The sequence below is a fragment of the Pipra filicauda genome, unplaced genomic scaffold, assembly GCF_003945595.2.
Source record: "Pipra filicauda isolate LSUMZ 115617 unplaced genomic scaffold, ASM394559v2 scaffold91_size2508729_pilon, whole genome shotgun sequence".
NCBI classification, from domain to species: domain Eukaryota; kingdom Metazoa; phylum Chordata; class Aves; order Passeriformes; family Pipridae; genus Pipra; species Pipra filicauda.
The window spans coordinates 479,683-496,406 of NW_024105109.1; the positions used below are offsets into that span (position 1 = coordinate 479,683).

Below are 16,724 nucleotides of genomic sequence, written 5' to 3' on the forward strand. Positions count from 1 at the left end.
AGAAAAAAACCTTTGACATCCAAAACTTACCTACGGTTCCTGCTAGACTTTATGTTGTGGGAAATCAAATGTGCAGACCTCCACAACACACCACAAGCATTCTGCTTCAGGTTTGCCCCATGTACAACCTATTCTTATATCAGCAATTTTCAAAGCAGGAACATCTGTGTTTGTTTTCTGAAAGCAAGGAAGCTTTGGCAGAGAAATTTACTACCAGACTTCTCCACCTAGTTCCAATATTTCGCATCATACGCTGACGGAAAAATTGTTGTACCAGTGCTCCATCAGATACGCAAATGATATGGTTTTGCAGATGTGGAAAAATAAAGTTCAAAAAACTTTTTTCAGGTTTTTTTTTTTACCTCTTCTGAAGTGAACATGACTAGTCTTGGCAGACCTGAAAGCCCTTTTTCCTTTATCTCAGGACAAAACTTGTATCTTGCTAAGTTCATAGCATACATATTAGAAACAGAGCCACCTGCAGAAAGAGAAATACAAATATCACGTTAGTCACAGTACTAGGACCTGTCCTGAGTCTAAGTACTTGTCTAAGTACTTGACCTATTAGGGAAAAAATAAACTATACAGTTAGCCTAGTTATGCATCCATCACAATTTATTTCCTCTCCCCCGGCGCTACAGACATAAAATGAACTCTGGGCTCTGCAGCACACATGGAAACAAAGCATATTTGAATGCTTTTTGGGGATATTTCTCGAGAAGTAAGAGCTCTGTTCAAGTAGTCCTTCCCAACGCAGAACACCCTGCCACAGCTCCTTCCCATCTATAGTGAAGCAATGTGAGTTTAGGTGTCTGCACAGAGCTCACCTGTGGCTGCACTATACAGAGCCCAGAGATCTCTTGGGCAACCAGGCCTCAGAGTACTTTGGGGAGAAAAAACTCATTAGAAAAAACAACAAACAGGGTGAGTGGGAATGGGAAGATCTGCAAGGTAAGATCTGGATGGGTTTTGATATTCAGTTAGAATAAAAAAACAATAATAAACCCCCTTACATTATTAGCACAAAAAGTACAGTTAATTTATCTTTTGACAGTATCCCACTGTTTTAAGCAAGAAATTCTGCTGTAAAAGCAAGGCTTCTACTAAAAATACACATCGAATTTGATGTGAAAAAAAATCCATACCACTAATGTATTAAAAAAATCTAGGGGATTTTAGTTTATTTATTTTTCTACTACTCATGTGTAGGTTGGAATTACTAACTTTGGTTTGGTTTTGGAGGGGGAGTTTAAATTCATTTACTCATTTTATGCCTCTTCTTCCCCCCAAAACAGATATAAAAGCTTCACACATAGCCTAACAATTTGTTATCTGAATAATCTGTGAAATATCACCATTATGCTTTATTGATTCAATACAGTGGGCTGGAACACTGCCTTATAGAACATTTGAAAACCATGGATTATCAAGCAACTTAAGAAATATCTGTTTAGCTTTACCATTACATTTAATAAAATTTCAAAAATTCAAAGGACTTAAGCTCATGTAAACTCTTGCTCCCACAATTCATGGGCAGGATACACACTTCTATGCCCTCAGGCACCATCAGTTGGCCTAGCATGTAAATCAGCTCCCTGTCCATCAACTAAGTTAACTCATTCCAACAAGGCTTTTGGTGTTGTTGTTAATAAGGTCAAGAAGGACATCAGTTATGAACAATTAATTTCCATATAATTATATTTAATGTAGAACTGGTTTCATTCATTTACTGATCAGAATAACTAAATTATTACTAGAAACACATAAGATAAGCCTACATTAAATAGCTCTGTGTGTGTATCACTAGACTTGTGCATGCATTTTCAAATATTTTACATTACTCCAATGTTCATAGAATTAATGGCATTGAGTGATTTACAGTGACTCAGTTTAAGGTCTGAACTGTTTTTACCTGGATTAAATATACCATCACCTTCTTCCCAGCCTATGAACTCAATCATTTTCTTGATGACTGCTTCTTCCACCAAAAGAAACACAGGGGATACTTCATATGTATATCTGAACAAAAAGAAAAGCATCAAAATTGGTATTAAAAACACAGAACTCATGCCAAAGAGTCTTGCTGAAACTAGATAAAGGCTTCTTGCACCTCTTTTTAATCTATCAGTAGCTGACCACCATCAGCAGTAGAACTCTAACGTATAAACATTATGCATCTGACCCAGTAGAGCAATTGCTTAGTTCCTGACAGCATCACATTGACACTTCCACTCTCAAAGTAATACATCAGAGATTGCTTTTAATGTAGGTCACACGCTTAAATTTCAGCTTTACATTTGCAAGTAAACAGTAGACAGGTAACCATTTGCACTCAACTCTGTGCAGAATGCCTCAAAGGGTGTGAGCAACTAAGTCTGATTAATTCATTTTTATGTACTAAGATAAAAATCTACATTTAAAAGCATTAAAAGAAAAATTCTCTCCTCTGAAACCCCACCTCACAAACAATGAAAAAAGGCCTCATCAGATTAGTCAACCTTCTGGTGAGCTATTCATCCAATCTGAATCAGACCCTTTTCTCTCCCAAATTCTTGCACGATTCCTACCTCTCCTGTAATACTGATAACAGAAATCAGAAGCAAGGATGCAAAAACAGCTGTTGTTCCAAAAATCATGCTAATTCATCATCAAGAGGACAAAGAACCACACTTACACACTTGGGTTCAGTGCTTCTGTAATAAAACGAGCCACTAACGAGTAATAATCTATTCCAGCGTAGAGCTGATTAAAAAATCTTGGATGACCTGAAAATAGAGATCAAAAGCAAGTGACAGGATACACAAGAAAAAAGAATACATCACAGTCCCTCTGAGTTGAATGCCAATCACTGCAAACCACAATTCACCCCATTCTCTCAGTATTCTCTGGATTCACTGTCCTTTTCTTAGGTTAGACAATCCTTTGAAAGTAAACTTAATAAGCACTTTCAAACCTCAGAAGAAGTCTTGAGAGGTGCAAGTGGTGTCCAGAATGAATGCAAGTTGTTCACTAGTTTTAAAAATAAAAAAAAAAGAAAAGGGATTGACAACTCAGCGGCTTTAAACAGTGGTTTGGAGAGGCCACAATGGATGCTCAGCCAAATTTTGCTAAGCAGTACAATATTGGAACCTGCTGATTCCAGGCAGCTATGCCTATGCTCCCACCAATGTCTTTATACAGGGAGAGAGAAGAAAAATAACAGCTTGGAAAAATTTGCTGCACACTTAAAATGAGAAGTTAAGAGAATTTGTTTACCTGCCTTGAAATGCTGAGATATGACTAATTATGACAAAATTTTATACTATTACTGACTATAGAAACAAGTCAGTTCAACAGTGGGATCACCACTTAAATTTTAATCCGCAGCACACTATTTTTACATGCAAAACCAGGTAAACTGTATGGCTCCATTTATATTATATCTGAGGCCTCAATAAATGTCTCTACTTATATTAAAGACTATTTGCACAATGTACTTTTATATACAGCATCCTTTCTAAGGTAACATAGTGAGACAAATTATAATTCAAAGGCAATTTACGGAAGTGAGATAAACAGAACATTTTCCAGTATCTCAGTAATTATATCTGCATATTATGAATATATTCCTCCTGCAGATCAGTAGTGCTACTCTTCTACGGTTTTCAAAGGCAAGAGTTCATTCTCAAAATTATTTTACCGTTTTACTTTGTAGCCACAGTGACTGCAGCAGAGACTGTGACCTCAAAATGCACAACTAACTGCATCAAACATCCTTCTCACTTTCCAAAATACAGCTTAAGCCATACCACACATGAAATCCTGAGCTACTGATTCACAGCACTATTTCCTAAACATATGTTGTTCATTCCTTTTTGCTAGGATTGAATTATCCTACACATGCTGCAGAAAGGTTAGAGAGAGAACTGAGAGAGAACTAAAGGTTCTGTAGAGAACTAATCCTGCAGAGATGTGGCGTACTGTCTCTGAAACACTGCAGTCTCTCTTCTCACAGGGTCTGGATCAGGAATTACTGCCTATCAGCAAATTAACACCCTACAAGACTACTGCTCAAAAAGAACAATAATAAATGGGGGGTAATCATCACTAAGAACGTATGAGGGCAGTGATGGTGACTCAAATCTCATCACTCAGACAGCAGGAAATGACATACAAAGGCCTTTCTCTTGCCTGTTTTGCTAGACTGTTATATGATACTTGTCTTGGTGACTTTCATAAGACTTTAAAATGACAGAATTTACCATTAATGTCAATGACATTACATTAATTAGTTTTTTATTAGTTTGCCATTATTACACATTTTAGTCAAACCTATGGTGACCAGCATTCAGTCAAACAACAGAAACATGACCAAGTGTTTGCATACTTGTATAAGCAAGCAGAAAACAAACATTCACACCCTCGGTTCCCTGAAAGGTGAACAGAGGTTTGTAAACATTATCCTGTCTTCCTAAGTTAGCATACAAAATAACTCCATTAGAAATCACATTCCTACTGGTTTTGACGCTGTATCGTATAACATCCCGGCAGAGCTGCAGGAGTTTCTGGTGACATTCTCCAGTGTCTCTCATTTCCAGGTCAAGAATCTGTTTAAGAGTTTCAGGGGCCTGCCATTCACAGACCTAGTGATGGGGAGGGGGCAGACACCATCAGTGAACAGCTTTGTCAGGAGGAAGAGGTTATAAAGGTACAAGGTAAGAACCACATTCAGCACTGCTTTCACAAAACTTCCCTTTGCAGGGTAATATATATTATATATCGTAAACTGGTCTCATGGGATGTTGGTTTTATTGCGTCTCGGGCATTGCTCAGCCATAAAAATGAGTGGGGAATGCTGGAAGGCAGAACAGAAAGAGGCCTGCAGCTCAAGTTCTATCCTTTAGCTAAGGATTTGTAATCACAGCATTTTCAGACGCTGTTCTGCCAAAGGGTGGGAGCAACCAGTAAATGCCCAAAGGCAAGCACAGTTTATTTGCAGGTCCTCTTCCCATACAGCCCCTTAAACAGGGGTTCTACAAAACCCAGAGCAATCTCATAATGTTGCCCTTTCACAGTGGTACCAAATCCACTGTTCCTCCTTCTCCAACACCATTGCCCCTGAGGAGCAAACAAATAACTCACCCCCACCTCAAACAAAGAAAAATACTACAGCCATTTGTGATCACACAGAAGATGACCACTGTACTATGAGATAAAAAAAACCCCACCCTCGTTACTTTCTGGCAGATATTTATGGTAACTATATTATTGAAAGCTTTTACAATATATTCTTTTTTCATTTTTAAGGCTGTCTTTTTATTTCAGAGCCAGGCATAGACTCTGCAATAAAATACAGCTTATAAAAAAAATTTGATTTATTGTTCATTATCTCCATTACAAATTCCCAACAACACTTTATTGCTTTACCTTTTCTGTTACATCATCAGCTTTCTGGACAACTTCTTCCATTATAATCTTACATGCCTCTTCCACAAACTTCTTTCCTGCTTTTGAGTCCATTATTGGACCATTTAGGATGACCCCATCCACCAAAACAGCATTCTTCTTCTGGAGCATCTCCTGTTTGCAAACACCAACTGTAAGGTGAAAAACTCATCATTAGAACAAGGTCTGGATAACTAAATAATAAATAAAAAAAAATTCTTTCATTGCTGATTTAGTAAACTTAAATAAAAACTCACATGGACTATTATGTCTACAAAAATCCTATATTTTACTGGAAGAATCTTTGCAGACAAACAAAAACAATTATGTGTTACTTCGAAACTAGACCATTATTCTGTAAGTAATAATAACCTAGTGTATTGTATCTACTGCTTTCTGTAGCATGCAAGAAACATTCCAAACACAGAGGAAAATACAGTTCTGGCTTAGAATATGTTACAGCTGGATAAACAGAAATACAGTGAAAGGTAATGGGCATTTTTCTTAGCTGAAAATGTTTCCCTCCACATGCCACCCCTTCTGCTCCACTTTTTTCATGAAATAATTTCCAGCTTCATTTCCTGTATCTTTGTGCTACTCCTTCTCATCAGCCAGTTCTCTTGCTCTGAATCTTCTGCACTCTTTGCAAAGTGCTTCACTGACTCACACTTCATGAAAATAAAAGCTTTTGAGATTGTTGTCAGTATCACATACCTGTACTCCTTTCTGCCCTTATCCTATTAAGAGCCCTCAGTCACTAATTACAGTAATCTACTAGGCAGATTATCTTGTTCATTCGCTTCTCCAATGATGATCTCTTTCCTCTTCCTCCCCTCACCTTTACCCACTCTCCAGATGTGTTTCATATGCGCATTGCTACTTCCTCCTTTACAGTATTTCTGAAAGCACATCCAAGATGCTTATAAGACACTGGCCAATAGTGACAACTACGTATCTATTTCATGTATTGATTTCATATGGCAAGATGAGGACTCCAGTTTTCATCAACACGAGGATGAAGATGAAAGTGAGACATTTAGAGATATCAAGGGAACAGACATTTGAAACAGTATAGCGCTGAAAGGAGAAGCGGTAACTACCACAGCCAAATTATCTGGGTTACAGACAGTATCTGTTCACTGATCTTGCCTTAGAATAGCTAAGAGCTATAAAGCCAGGCAGCACTACCATGAAAAGTTGTCTTCACCTACAGTGAGGATGGTGGAAGGCTGTGATGTACAGAGAAAGCTCTGTGCCCGAAACAACTTTATCTTCTGCTTTACTTTTTGCTCCAATTACAAAGTACAGAAGACAGATGCCTTTTTTCACAGGTCTAAATAAACAATCACCTTTCCAGAAGACTGCTAGATACTGCAGTCTGACACATTCATCATTTTTATCACAATTACAGTTCCTCATGCACGGAGGATGTCAATTCTCATCATGCTTTCCAGAACACCACAGCAGAGGCACTGTAAAGAAACTGTAGCTTTTAAAAAGTTTTAGAGGTTTCTCTCTGAAAATGCAAGCTAGTAGGTCAACTTTGCAAGACTTGTAACACCACGTATTACCAAGGAATTTGAAGGCATGAGGTCTTTGGGCAGACAGAGCAGAGACCATTTGTGAATTGAGAGTTAGTTATTTGATGCATAAATAGCTACCTAAGTGCTATCCAGGTTTAACATAAACACTAGAAAAAATTTCAGCCTTAACATCACCTGGAGATGCTATCATCTCTATTTATGCCAAAGGTGTTTTGTTGCTATGAAACAACAACAAAAAAAAATAAGACAGGATCTAAAAAAAAATATACAGGAGACGAATATCTATCACAAAGCCCAGATGTTGATACTTCCTTTGGTTATAAGAACAGTAGATGGTGGAGCAAGAGAACTCATTAACTCCTTTTTTTTTTCTGCTCCACCTCTCAGGTCTCTGGTAGAACCAGAGCTGTGCAAAAGGTTTCTATAGGTAATGCCATCAGCCCTGTCCCTGTCATTTTTGCACAGACGTAAAAGTACTTCCATGACTGATCTTTTTCCAGGAATTCTGCGAAAAGCAAAAGCAGAACTTTAGTTTTTCTACCATGTCTCTAGGGGGTTGGGTGATAGGTCTGACATCTCCCTATTTGAAGCAAGTCTGCTCACCTCTACACACAGTTTTACAGTCTCCCTAGGACACTTTGTGGATCCTGAGGAAGAAGATATGCTCTGGAAAATGGGTAGGACTTTCAGGTAGGACTATCATCCTAGTCCCCACATCTGTGTTGGTACTAAGTCACAGTCCATGGAAGAGAAAGGTAAAGCAGAGAGGTTAGAAGGAAGGGATGAAAGAGAGCCTTCATTTCAACAGCATTTTACCTGTACAAAGCTCCAGCAAAGAGTTCATGACTTAGCCCATATTTTATTTCCTGGAATAATACTCCTTGCAATTATTTACCACTTTCTCAATAATTTTTTGGTTATCACTTATTTCAATCTGAACTTTCTGAGCTAAATTCTGCCCTGGAACATACCTTTACTTGAAATTAACAGAAAACTATTTCAAAATCAGCACTTAAATCAAGCCCCAAACACATGCATTTTTTGAGGTACAGGTCTTCAGGTTGTGCAAAGCACTCCTGGATGTATACAGTATTCCCATATCATGATTTTTCTGCAAATGCCATGATACTTAATCTTCTACTTATAACTGTCTGACGTCTGGAGTTCTTACGAAATTTCCAAATTATTATTTCCAAAAAAAATAGACGTGTTTCCTCTTGGTTGCAGTAAAACCCTGAAGAAGAAAACTAAGTAGATGATGAATATCTGAAATTCCATAACATTTTTTCTTTTTATCACATTTTTTAAAAGAGTCAATACCAATTTATTATGTTTTAGATAGATGAACCTCCAAAAAGGTTCTAGGTTCACTTTTTATGTCGCAGTATCCAAGTTAAACAGCAAGCCTTTAACATCATCTCAGAGCTCAGCATCCATGCTAAGAAACATACACTATTTTTATGAGGTGATAATACATGTTGCTTCTTTAAAAAAATCATCATCAAATGCTCAAAAAATTATTTTCCAAGAATTTTAGGCCTTTTATATGTCTGCCTCAAACACCCCTGATTGCACTAAAGGAATGCGTTCTGCATGAAGCCCACTTCATAGAAACAGCATCTCATCACATACACCTCTCTTGTTTTCAGACATGATAGGGAAACAATCTAGAGATGAGGCTGCAACAAATATGTTCTTTTCTACTTGAGAATACAGAAACAGACTCCTAGGCAGACTCAGAAAACAGACTTCCAGAAAACATATCAAATACAATTTCATCCAAATGGCTCCAGGCTTGAAACAGAACTAAAACTTTACCAAATGGAAGTGCTTTAAACCAGAGATTAAAGATTATTGTCTGTTAAAAATATCCTTCTGCAAAACAGAAGACTCAATCCTGCTTCAATTGAAGGCAATTGGGCATTCAGACACTGGTTTTAGCAGCAGGAAAATCAAGCTCGTCATTCCCACATTTCATCCTGAAAGAAATATTCTATTACAGAAGCCTAAGAATATCCAACCAGCATTTCATTTTTACAATCAATACTATTTTCCCAGCAGAAAACATAAACTAATTGGAGTTGGAATAATGTACAGAAAAAACAAACACTTTTTCAGATGTTTCTGTATCTTTATGTAAGCACTACCAAGTATTTTAAAAGCTGCCTCTGTGCTTCCATATTTGACTGCTAAATCCTTGCACTACAAAAAGAAACTGAAGCATTGTACCTGGCCCATTTTAACAACATATTGTAATAACATTTGGGAAAGTAGCATGAGATGACCAGAAAGATTTATTGCTCACAAGGAAAATGAGGAAACAGAGGGGGGTTGCTGTGAAAGAGCAGCTTGTGCTTGGATGCCAGGGCCAAATCCTGTCAGTTTACACTGTATTAGCACCACTGACTATTCAAGGGAATGCAGAAAGCTGCCTTTGATCAAAGGCTTATTTCTGTTTTGTAACAAATGCAGTAATAATTGCAAGCATTAATCGGAAACTAATTTTAAATTTCACGTTCTGTATGATCTAGTCATGGATAATCCTTCAGAAGACTTCGGTATTTTCCTTCAGTGTGTCCAGCAAAAGAAAAGTAAATTCAGTGTCAAGGCTCCACACCACCATGTTTAATGAATTACTGTGGCACCATATCATGTATCAAAGCATTAAAACACAAACCTATGCACCTATGTCCCATACTATGGAGCAATTTCAGTCCCTTGGTATTTATAATCTTACAGACATATCTGTTTCTTTAATCATTGCTTTCTGTACATATGAATGAAGTAAAGCCACTTCAGCCTTAACACAAAAATACATTGCTTCTTAGTAAAGGAGATGCAGGTTTCTTATAATCCAACATATATTAAATCACTTAGCGTCCTGGCAAAGTTATCCATACAAAAGAAAAAAAGAAAAACAGAAAAACAAACAAAAATAAGTAGGCACAGGTATGGTAGGGCTCTTGCAATTCCCCCTGAATTATATATTCTTGTTTTGCAGGTTTATGGACCAGGCCTGTGGACAGGGAACAAGTTGGGTGTTTCCCCTCAGAAGGGCTGCAAGAGCCCCCTCCCACAGGAATCCTATGACTGTGAAAAGGCAGATGTGACCTTTATAGATCAGGACCCAAGGAAAACAGAAGTGCTTCTGTATGGGCTCAGAAGCCCCTGAATAGACTCATTGAGAACACTGTTAACACTGAACAGCAACAGCACAACAAATGGGTCCTGTTCTCCATCCCACACCTGAATTTCCCATTCTGAAAGGAAAGGTTAGGAGGAGAGTGAAATCTGGAGAGGAGACTCAGTAACAAATATCTGACAGGGAACACAACATCCACATTAGGACAGAGGTCCTGCTTTCAGAAGTATTTCCAGAGTTCTGAGGGAGCACTCTTATTAGTGGAAAGCTCATGATTTTGTTGTGCCCATTTGCTGTGTGCCAAGCGCTTGCTATACACAACAGTCCTAGGCAGGATTTAAAAAAAAAAAAAAAAAAAAAAAAAAACAAAAAAAAACACCAAACTACAAAACCAAAAACAGCAGACAAAAGTTAAGAAAAAAAATCAGAAACTTTTATGCAGTCAAACCTCAGGAATTGATGTTAATATTTCATAAAAACTTCACAATGCCCTAACCAAGCAACTGCAGGAATGATTCATGCTGTAACATTTCCAATTAGGAAGAAAGGCTGCGGAGAATCAGAATTTACCTTGATGCAAAACTGAGAAACGGCAAATGCCAGCTATGAAATGGAAATCTCAACTCTCTGAACCCAAAGAGATTCTCTCAGGTCACATGTTCCAATTTTCAACACCTGCTAACAGTGTAGGAAGCATACGAGAAACAAAACTGGTTTTAATTTAATTAAAAGTTGCACACTGATAATGAACATTTAATGAATGTTCCTTTTTTTCTGTGGGAAAGTAACTGAATCCGCAATATCTAAAGGCACAGTGCATGGGATAGCAAAGTTAACTTCAGGAGTCTGAGTTCAGACAGAAGTGATGAATATATGTGTGACCAACATAGAATATATGGAATCCCTCTGATTTTCCTGGTTCCCACTGGAAAAAAAAAAATGGAGACACAAATAGGATTCTTTTTCCAAATTAAAGTTCTGCAGCTTGATTTAAAAGACTTCATGACAGCCTGTAATTTCATGCAAGAATTCTATTTTTAGTCATAATACAAAATAAATTTTTACCTCCAGTCTTTCAAAATCAACTAAGAAAGCAGTAATTTACTAAAGCTTAGTTTTATGGGATTCAATGAAAGTTAAAATGTAGAAATATATGAAAAGTCTAAATTTCATTTTAGGAAGTTTTACCTCTACACTCAATTTACAGTCAAAACAACTCTTTCCCCTTGCTTTTTCTTAAATTCATAAACACTTCCATATTTTCTGCTTCCTACAAAGGATTTCCAGTTGCTGTTCACTAACTCATGTCTACAAGATACACCCTTATTTACTAACACAGGGAAGCTCATGCATAGTAAATCAGGATGTAACTTTCCAGCCCACTAGGTCCTCTGAACTAGTTTCTATGCAGATATTCATAATTTATTAGTATATTAATTCAACGTAAAAGTAGTTCAAAGTAACCCAATGCACTTTCAAAATGGAGCAAGCTGCTCTGCACAGACTATAACATTGCTGATCAGATCAGCAGAGACCAGTCATGTAGATGAGGGACCCAAGCAGTGCTCTGGACACACCACTTCAGATTGTCCCTGCCATGGGTTTAACTATGTGATTTTGGGAAACCCCTCCTGAGTTGCAAGAGGCCAAGCTGCTGGGTGACACTGGCAAGTGCCAGCAGAAGACACTAACAGTCCTTTTCTAGAGCATCAGCCTGGATGAGACCTGGCAGAAGCACAGATCTGACCATACTACACATGCTGAGACTCACCAACAGGACCATATGATCCCTGTCACAGCAAGGCAACTGAAAGAGGCCCAAACAGAGCCACCACACCATCTGTAGTCTGACTACACCCATGTCTTCCATTTTTCCTCTAACAAAGGCAGAAGATGGAGAACTTATTTTGTTTGGGTTTTTGTTTGACCATGCCAAAACTTGAATCAGTCATTTGACATTAGCATTGCAACCAAATACCAGGTAATACAGCAATTGTTGCTTTCTCTTTCCCCTTCAGGCTGATACAACAGCTTTTAAACATGATATATTGGCCCAAAAGGGGACTCAATAATCCCTTAACAATAGAGTAGGTCTGCTTGAGAAAAATTAGTTTAAGCAGCTCAATGAGACACTGCAACCTTTCTTGTTGAAACCCTGACATTTGCCAATGCATAAGATCATATTTATGAGGCTTTTCAGCTTACATAAGGGCAGAGACATCCAAGCTTTAGAGCCGCAAGCTCTTCCAGATTATCTAGGTTTGACCAACTACTTTGCAGAGTTATTGCTACTTTGCTGACAAAATGCCTTGGTGACTAAGAACCACTTTCCTCATCCTATTCACGGCATGAAAGAACTTCTGGTCCAGTGGCTTTTACTTTAAAAGATAATTCTATTTACTGACACTTGACAAGTTTTTCACTAAAGAAAAAAATAAAGATCACATGCAGTCAAGAAACAGTAATAGAGATGGATGACATACATACATTTGAATCAGGTCAAAGAAATCTTTTCTTGCCCTTAGACTAGACCTGACAATAATCAACAGAAACGACCTCTAACATGCCACAAAGCAACAACCATTTGCCTTTTCAATTAATTATTCCCTCATTGCACATGTATAAGCCACATTAATGGTAAAATAACTTGTGTGCACAGATGTGAGAATAAAAAAGGAGTCAAATGGCCCCAATTTAGCCATGTCCTGCTGAGTATCCTTGACTCATCAATGCTTTACAAACAACTACTTCCAACAACCTCTGCCATTTATGATGTGAGGCAAAGCAAGAGAGGCCATAAGAAATTTATCTTTTGATTTTTGCAAATCTTAAAGAGTTAATTTCTGTAAACATCTGGGATGAACACAAAAAACTATCCCAAATCTCTCCACAGGTTGGGTGGAAGTCAGAGAAATACAAAGATATGTACAAAGAAATACAATACACATGTACTTCAATGTGTCCATTTTTTCTGTCTTGAATGTGTGATAAATGCTTATGCAAATATCAATGGTCTTTAAAGAAGCAGCCAGTTTAAAATAGTTAAGGGCTGGGAAATTAAGGCACATGAAATCTAAACTGTTTAATAGGCAATAATAGCTGAATCAGTATGCAACAAGATCTCTTATTGCATTAAAAAGTGACAACTCTTGTTGTATAAGTGACAGCTTAAAAGATGCCTTAATCAAGAAAGAAAAATTATTTATTGAACTTTTCAAATGTCAAATTAAGCTTCTTCACTAAATGTTCATTAACTGCCAAGAAAATTCTTATTAATTTTAAAGTACCATGAATGCACTCTCACGGAATGACCTTATTTGATGCAAGCTTCATTTCTTGCAAACCTATGTTTCCCTTCCTCTGATGAAGTGATATTAGCAAAGATCCTAGGACCTCTTTTATCAGATTAGATTTTAAGACACAGGAGAGATCCTATTCCTCTGCTCTGACCAAAATACTAACCTGAGTGTCACATTACCAGAGCCTTAAAGTCACACTAACTTCCAGTATGTTTCACCATGCTTCACATTAAAGAGGTTTGAGATGGCAACATAGCAACATCTTGCACAAAATATTTGCTGACTCACCTCCCCAACCTGCTGGTGACATAAACCACATAACACCCTAAACATACCATATACACACTGAGCAGACAGCAATTCAGAAGTTAAAATCAGCATATTGCATAAATGCTGGCTGCTCCCTTTCCCTTGTGGTTTCCAGCTCTGACTCTGTTTGTTGTACTTGATGAGCTAGCAACTTGCCTGAGAATCTGCTTAATTCATTCAGCCCTTATTCCCCACAAGGGAGCAGCTCACCTACATTTTTTTCTCCAAATACAGAATTTGCCAGGCTTTCTCCATGCCAAAACAACCTTGGAAAACTACCCTGATGCCAAATTACTGAAGGATATGAGCAGTCAAGATCCCTTTCTGCAACTAAGAGTAGGAATTTACAACTTGGCCCCCTCTCATTAATGGGATTTTGCTGTCTTTTGTGTCAGCCTAAAAAAAAAATCCTCTTACTCATTCCTGCATAGTCATTAAGGCTTCCCTTGTGGACAGTGGTGATATCTGAAAGAAATTAGGCTCAATTAGCAACCAGCAAGATCAAACTCAAGCACACACTTTCAGATACAGTAACAGTGTTAAAAAAAAAAGAAAAGAAAAAAAAAAAAGAAGCAAGGAAAACAATCCACACAAGATTGCTGCCACTGCGCTCACCACAGCAGCCACTGCAAGTGTTAACTCCACGCACATACACATCTCCAATCCAACTGTGTCCACTTTGCCAGCTGCTCCAGCTGTGCAAAGCAAACACAATGCTAGTGCTGCAACAGGCAGGTGCCTTCAGACTTTGTCTCCTAGGTGTTTTCCAATATAACCTTAAAAGCTAAGAGTCCATAAAATTGCTACTGAAAAAAGAACCTCACATATCAGCCCAGAAGGTCTGGTTTTAACAATGGATTCACATTTGCTTGGGGGAGTGGGGAGGGGGAACCTGACAGTAAACACGGCAAATCACCAAAAATAAAGGGAAGAGAGGATTGGGAGAGTAAAGGATTCCTCATGAGAGAGAAAGTACACAGAAATTACAGATGCTACTCATGAATAAGGAAGAGAGACTGGAAAACCTTCAGTAACAAGGGTGGATATCATATTATCTCCAGACACATTCTGTCTTACCAACACAAGCCAGTGATTTTGGAACAAAATTAGACTTTGAGTAGCATACATCAGACAATATTTGAACAAGAACACCACTACCCAGCTAAACCACCAGGATCTCAGCCTTAGTGACTACTGGCAGCATATTTTTGGTGTTGTCCTGGCAGAGGATATAAATACAAGCTGCATCTGAAGGAAGTCACTTTTGGAGCTGCTGTCACAGCACTGCTCCTGCTACTCACGTAGTACAGCTGTCGTTACAGTACAGCCTTAGACTACTGTGCAGACCAGATCGTATTATATCATATATATCACCATATCACACTGTAATTGTCATGTAACTTTACAATGCTCATTCAATTTATATCAAATAAAGCAAAAGGGAGTAATTGTTTTCAAAACATTAAGTTCCTGAAGTTTCCTTTCAAATATATTAGTTTATTTGGCGATTTGTCCGCCAATATAGTGCTAATAACTTGGATCACTCATGAATGCAAGACACTCGACCTATGGGAGACAAGCTAGGAGTCTTCTCAACCTGAGGATAAAAACTTTTTTGCTGTTTCATCCATGTTTAGGGTAAAAAAAAAAAGAAACATACTAGATCTCAAGCCTTTTTTGACTGTTTTCACAAGAGATTCCCAATTTGAGACAAGTGGAGAAATTTTTATCAAGAATATTGATCTTGTGGGAGAGGAGGCAGCCATCTGCAAACACTTTTACTATTTTCTGACTTAGCAACCAGCTTCCACTCACAAGACCAAAGAATTCTTTGCCTCTTAACCTTGCAAATAATCATTTGAATCCTAGGTGTACCACAATTTAATCTCTGCATTTGCTAACCTCCTCCAGCAGTCTCATTATTGTATTAGCCACAGGTCATCCACATTCTCAGCTTTCATAAACATATGGCCAACTTTTACTTTTCATCACTTAATGATGCAAAGCCTTCCTCTTAATGCAGGTAAAAAAACTTGACAATACATTTATAAAAGAGGATTAACTTCTCCCTTACTGAGACCTTTTGTTCCAAAGCAAGTCACTGTATTACCATGCCTATTTTATTCTGGTGCCGGAAAAAAAAAAAAAAAAAAAAAAAAAAAGAGTTAAAATAAAAGGTAACTCTCTTTAAAGATCATTTATTTCATTTATTTCAGAAAAAAATACTGTTCTGCAATGATTTTATGATAACTGTTGCAAAACCTGTACCTTATTAAACCATTCTGGCTACGCTGCTGCTGCGCTGTAACAAACGGAGGTTACAGGTCGACACCCAGCAGGCACCTACACCTCCCGCATCTGGGCTGCGCGCCGACCCTGCCTCCCTCCTCTGCCCAGAGGTCCCTCTCCTCGCCAAGCCCAGCGACACCCGTGGTGGGGAGGCTGCTGGAGCCCCTCCGGGCCGGGGAACGAGTTCAAAGCCCCAAGCAGGGCTGAGAGCGCGGTTCTCCCCTCCTCCCGGCCCTCTCCAGCCCCTCCGCCCGGCCCGGAGGGCGCCGCCCCGGCGGCCGCAGGGCGGCTGAAGCGGGGAGAGAAGAGGGAGAAGGCGGCTGTGCCCCGCCGGCGTTTACCCTCCATCTCGCCGTCGAGGTGGGACCGGAGAAGGAGGGGAGGCACCTCCCCGGCGTGGCTCCCGCGCCGAGAGAAACCGATCCCGCAGCCTTCGCCCCGCACGCCCGCAGCCGCCCCGCCGCTCCTCCGGGCCGCCTATTAATACCCTCGTCGCCGCTGGCCCGCCGCCATCCGCCTGCCCCGGCGGGGGCGGGCGACGGGGCACAGCCGGAGCGGTGCCGCCCGCAGGGAGCCTGGCTGCCCCCGAGGGTCAGGGAGGACTGCGTAAAGGCGGGGATGGTGGATGGTATAATGCCCGGGGGTGGCCTTTCTTGCGAACTCGGGGGGTCGTGGCTGTCGCTGCTTCTGACAGTTTGTTTTGGTGCCTTTGAAACC

General features: G+C 39.2%; 1 protein-coding gene across 2 annotated transcripts in view; it reads right to left on the minus strand.

The window, feature by feature from the left end:
* Positions 1-16,455, minus strand: part of GADL1 (glutamate decarboxylase like 1) — a 79,482-nt gene extending 63,027 nt beyond the window's left edge. The window contains exons 1-7 of one of the 2 annotated variants that reach the window (XM_039391228.1): positions 16,349-16,455; positions 14,136-14,183; positions 5,407-5,576; positions 4,496-4,622; positions 2,675-2,765; positions 1,913-2,019; positions 363-478 (exon numbers count right to left, since the gene is read on the minus strand). In XM_039391228.1, the coding sequence (XP_039247162.1) occupies positions 363-478; positions 1,913-2,019; positions 2,675-2,765; positions 4,496-4,622; positions 5,407-5,576; positions 14,136-14,183; positions 16,349-16,355 (666 nt within the window). In that variant the 5' untranslated portion in view covers positions 16,356-16,455. The remainder of the gene's footprint in view (positions 1-362; positions 479-1,912; positions 2,020-2,674; positions 2,766-4,495; positions 4,623-5,406; positions 5,577-14,135; positions 14,184-16,348) is intronic. The other variant, XM_027733395.2, reaches the window with a different exon arrangement.
* Between the last annotated feature and the right edge of the window lie 269 nt (positions 16,456-16,724).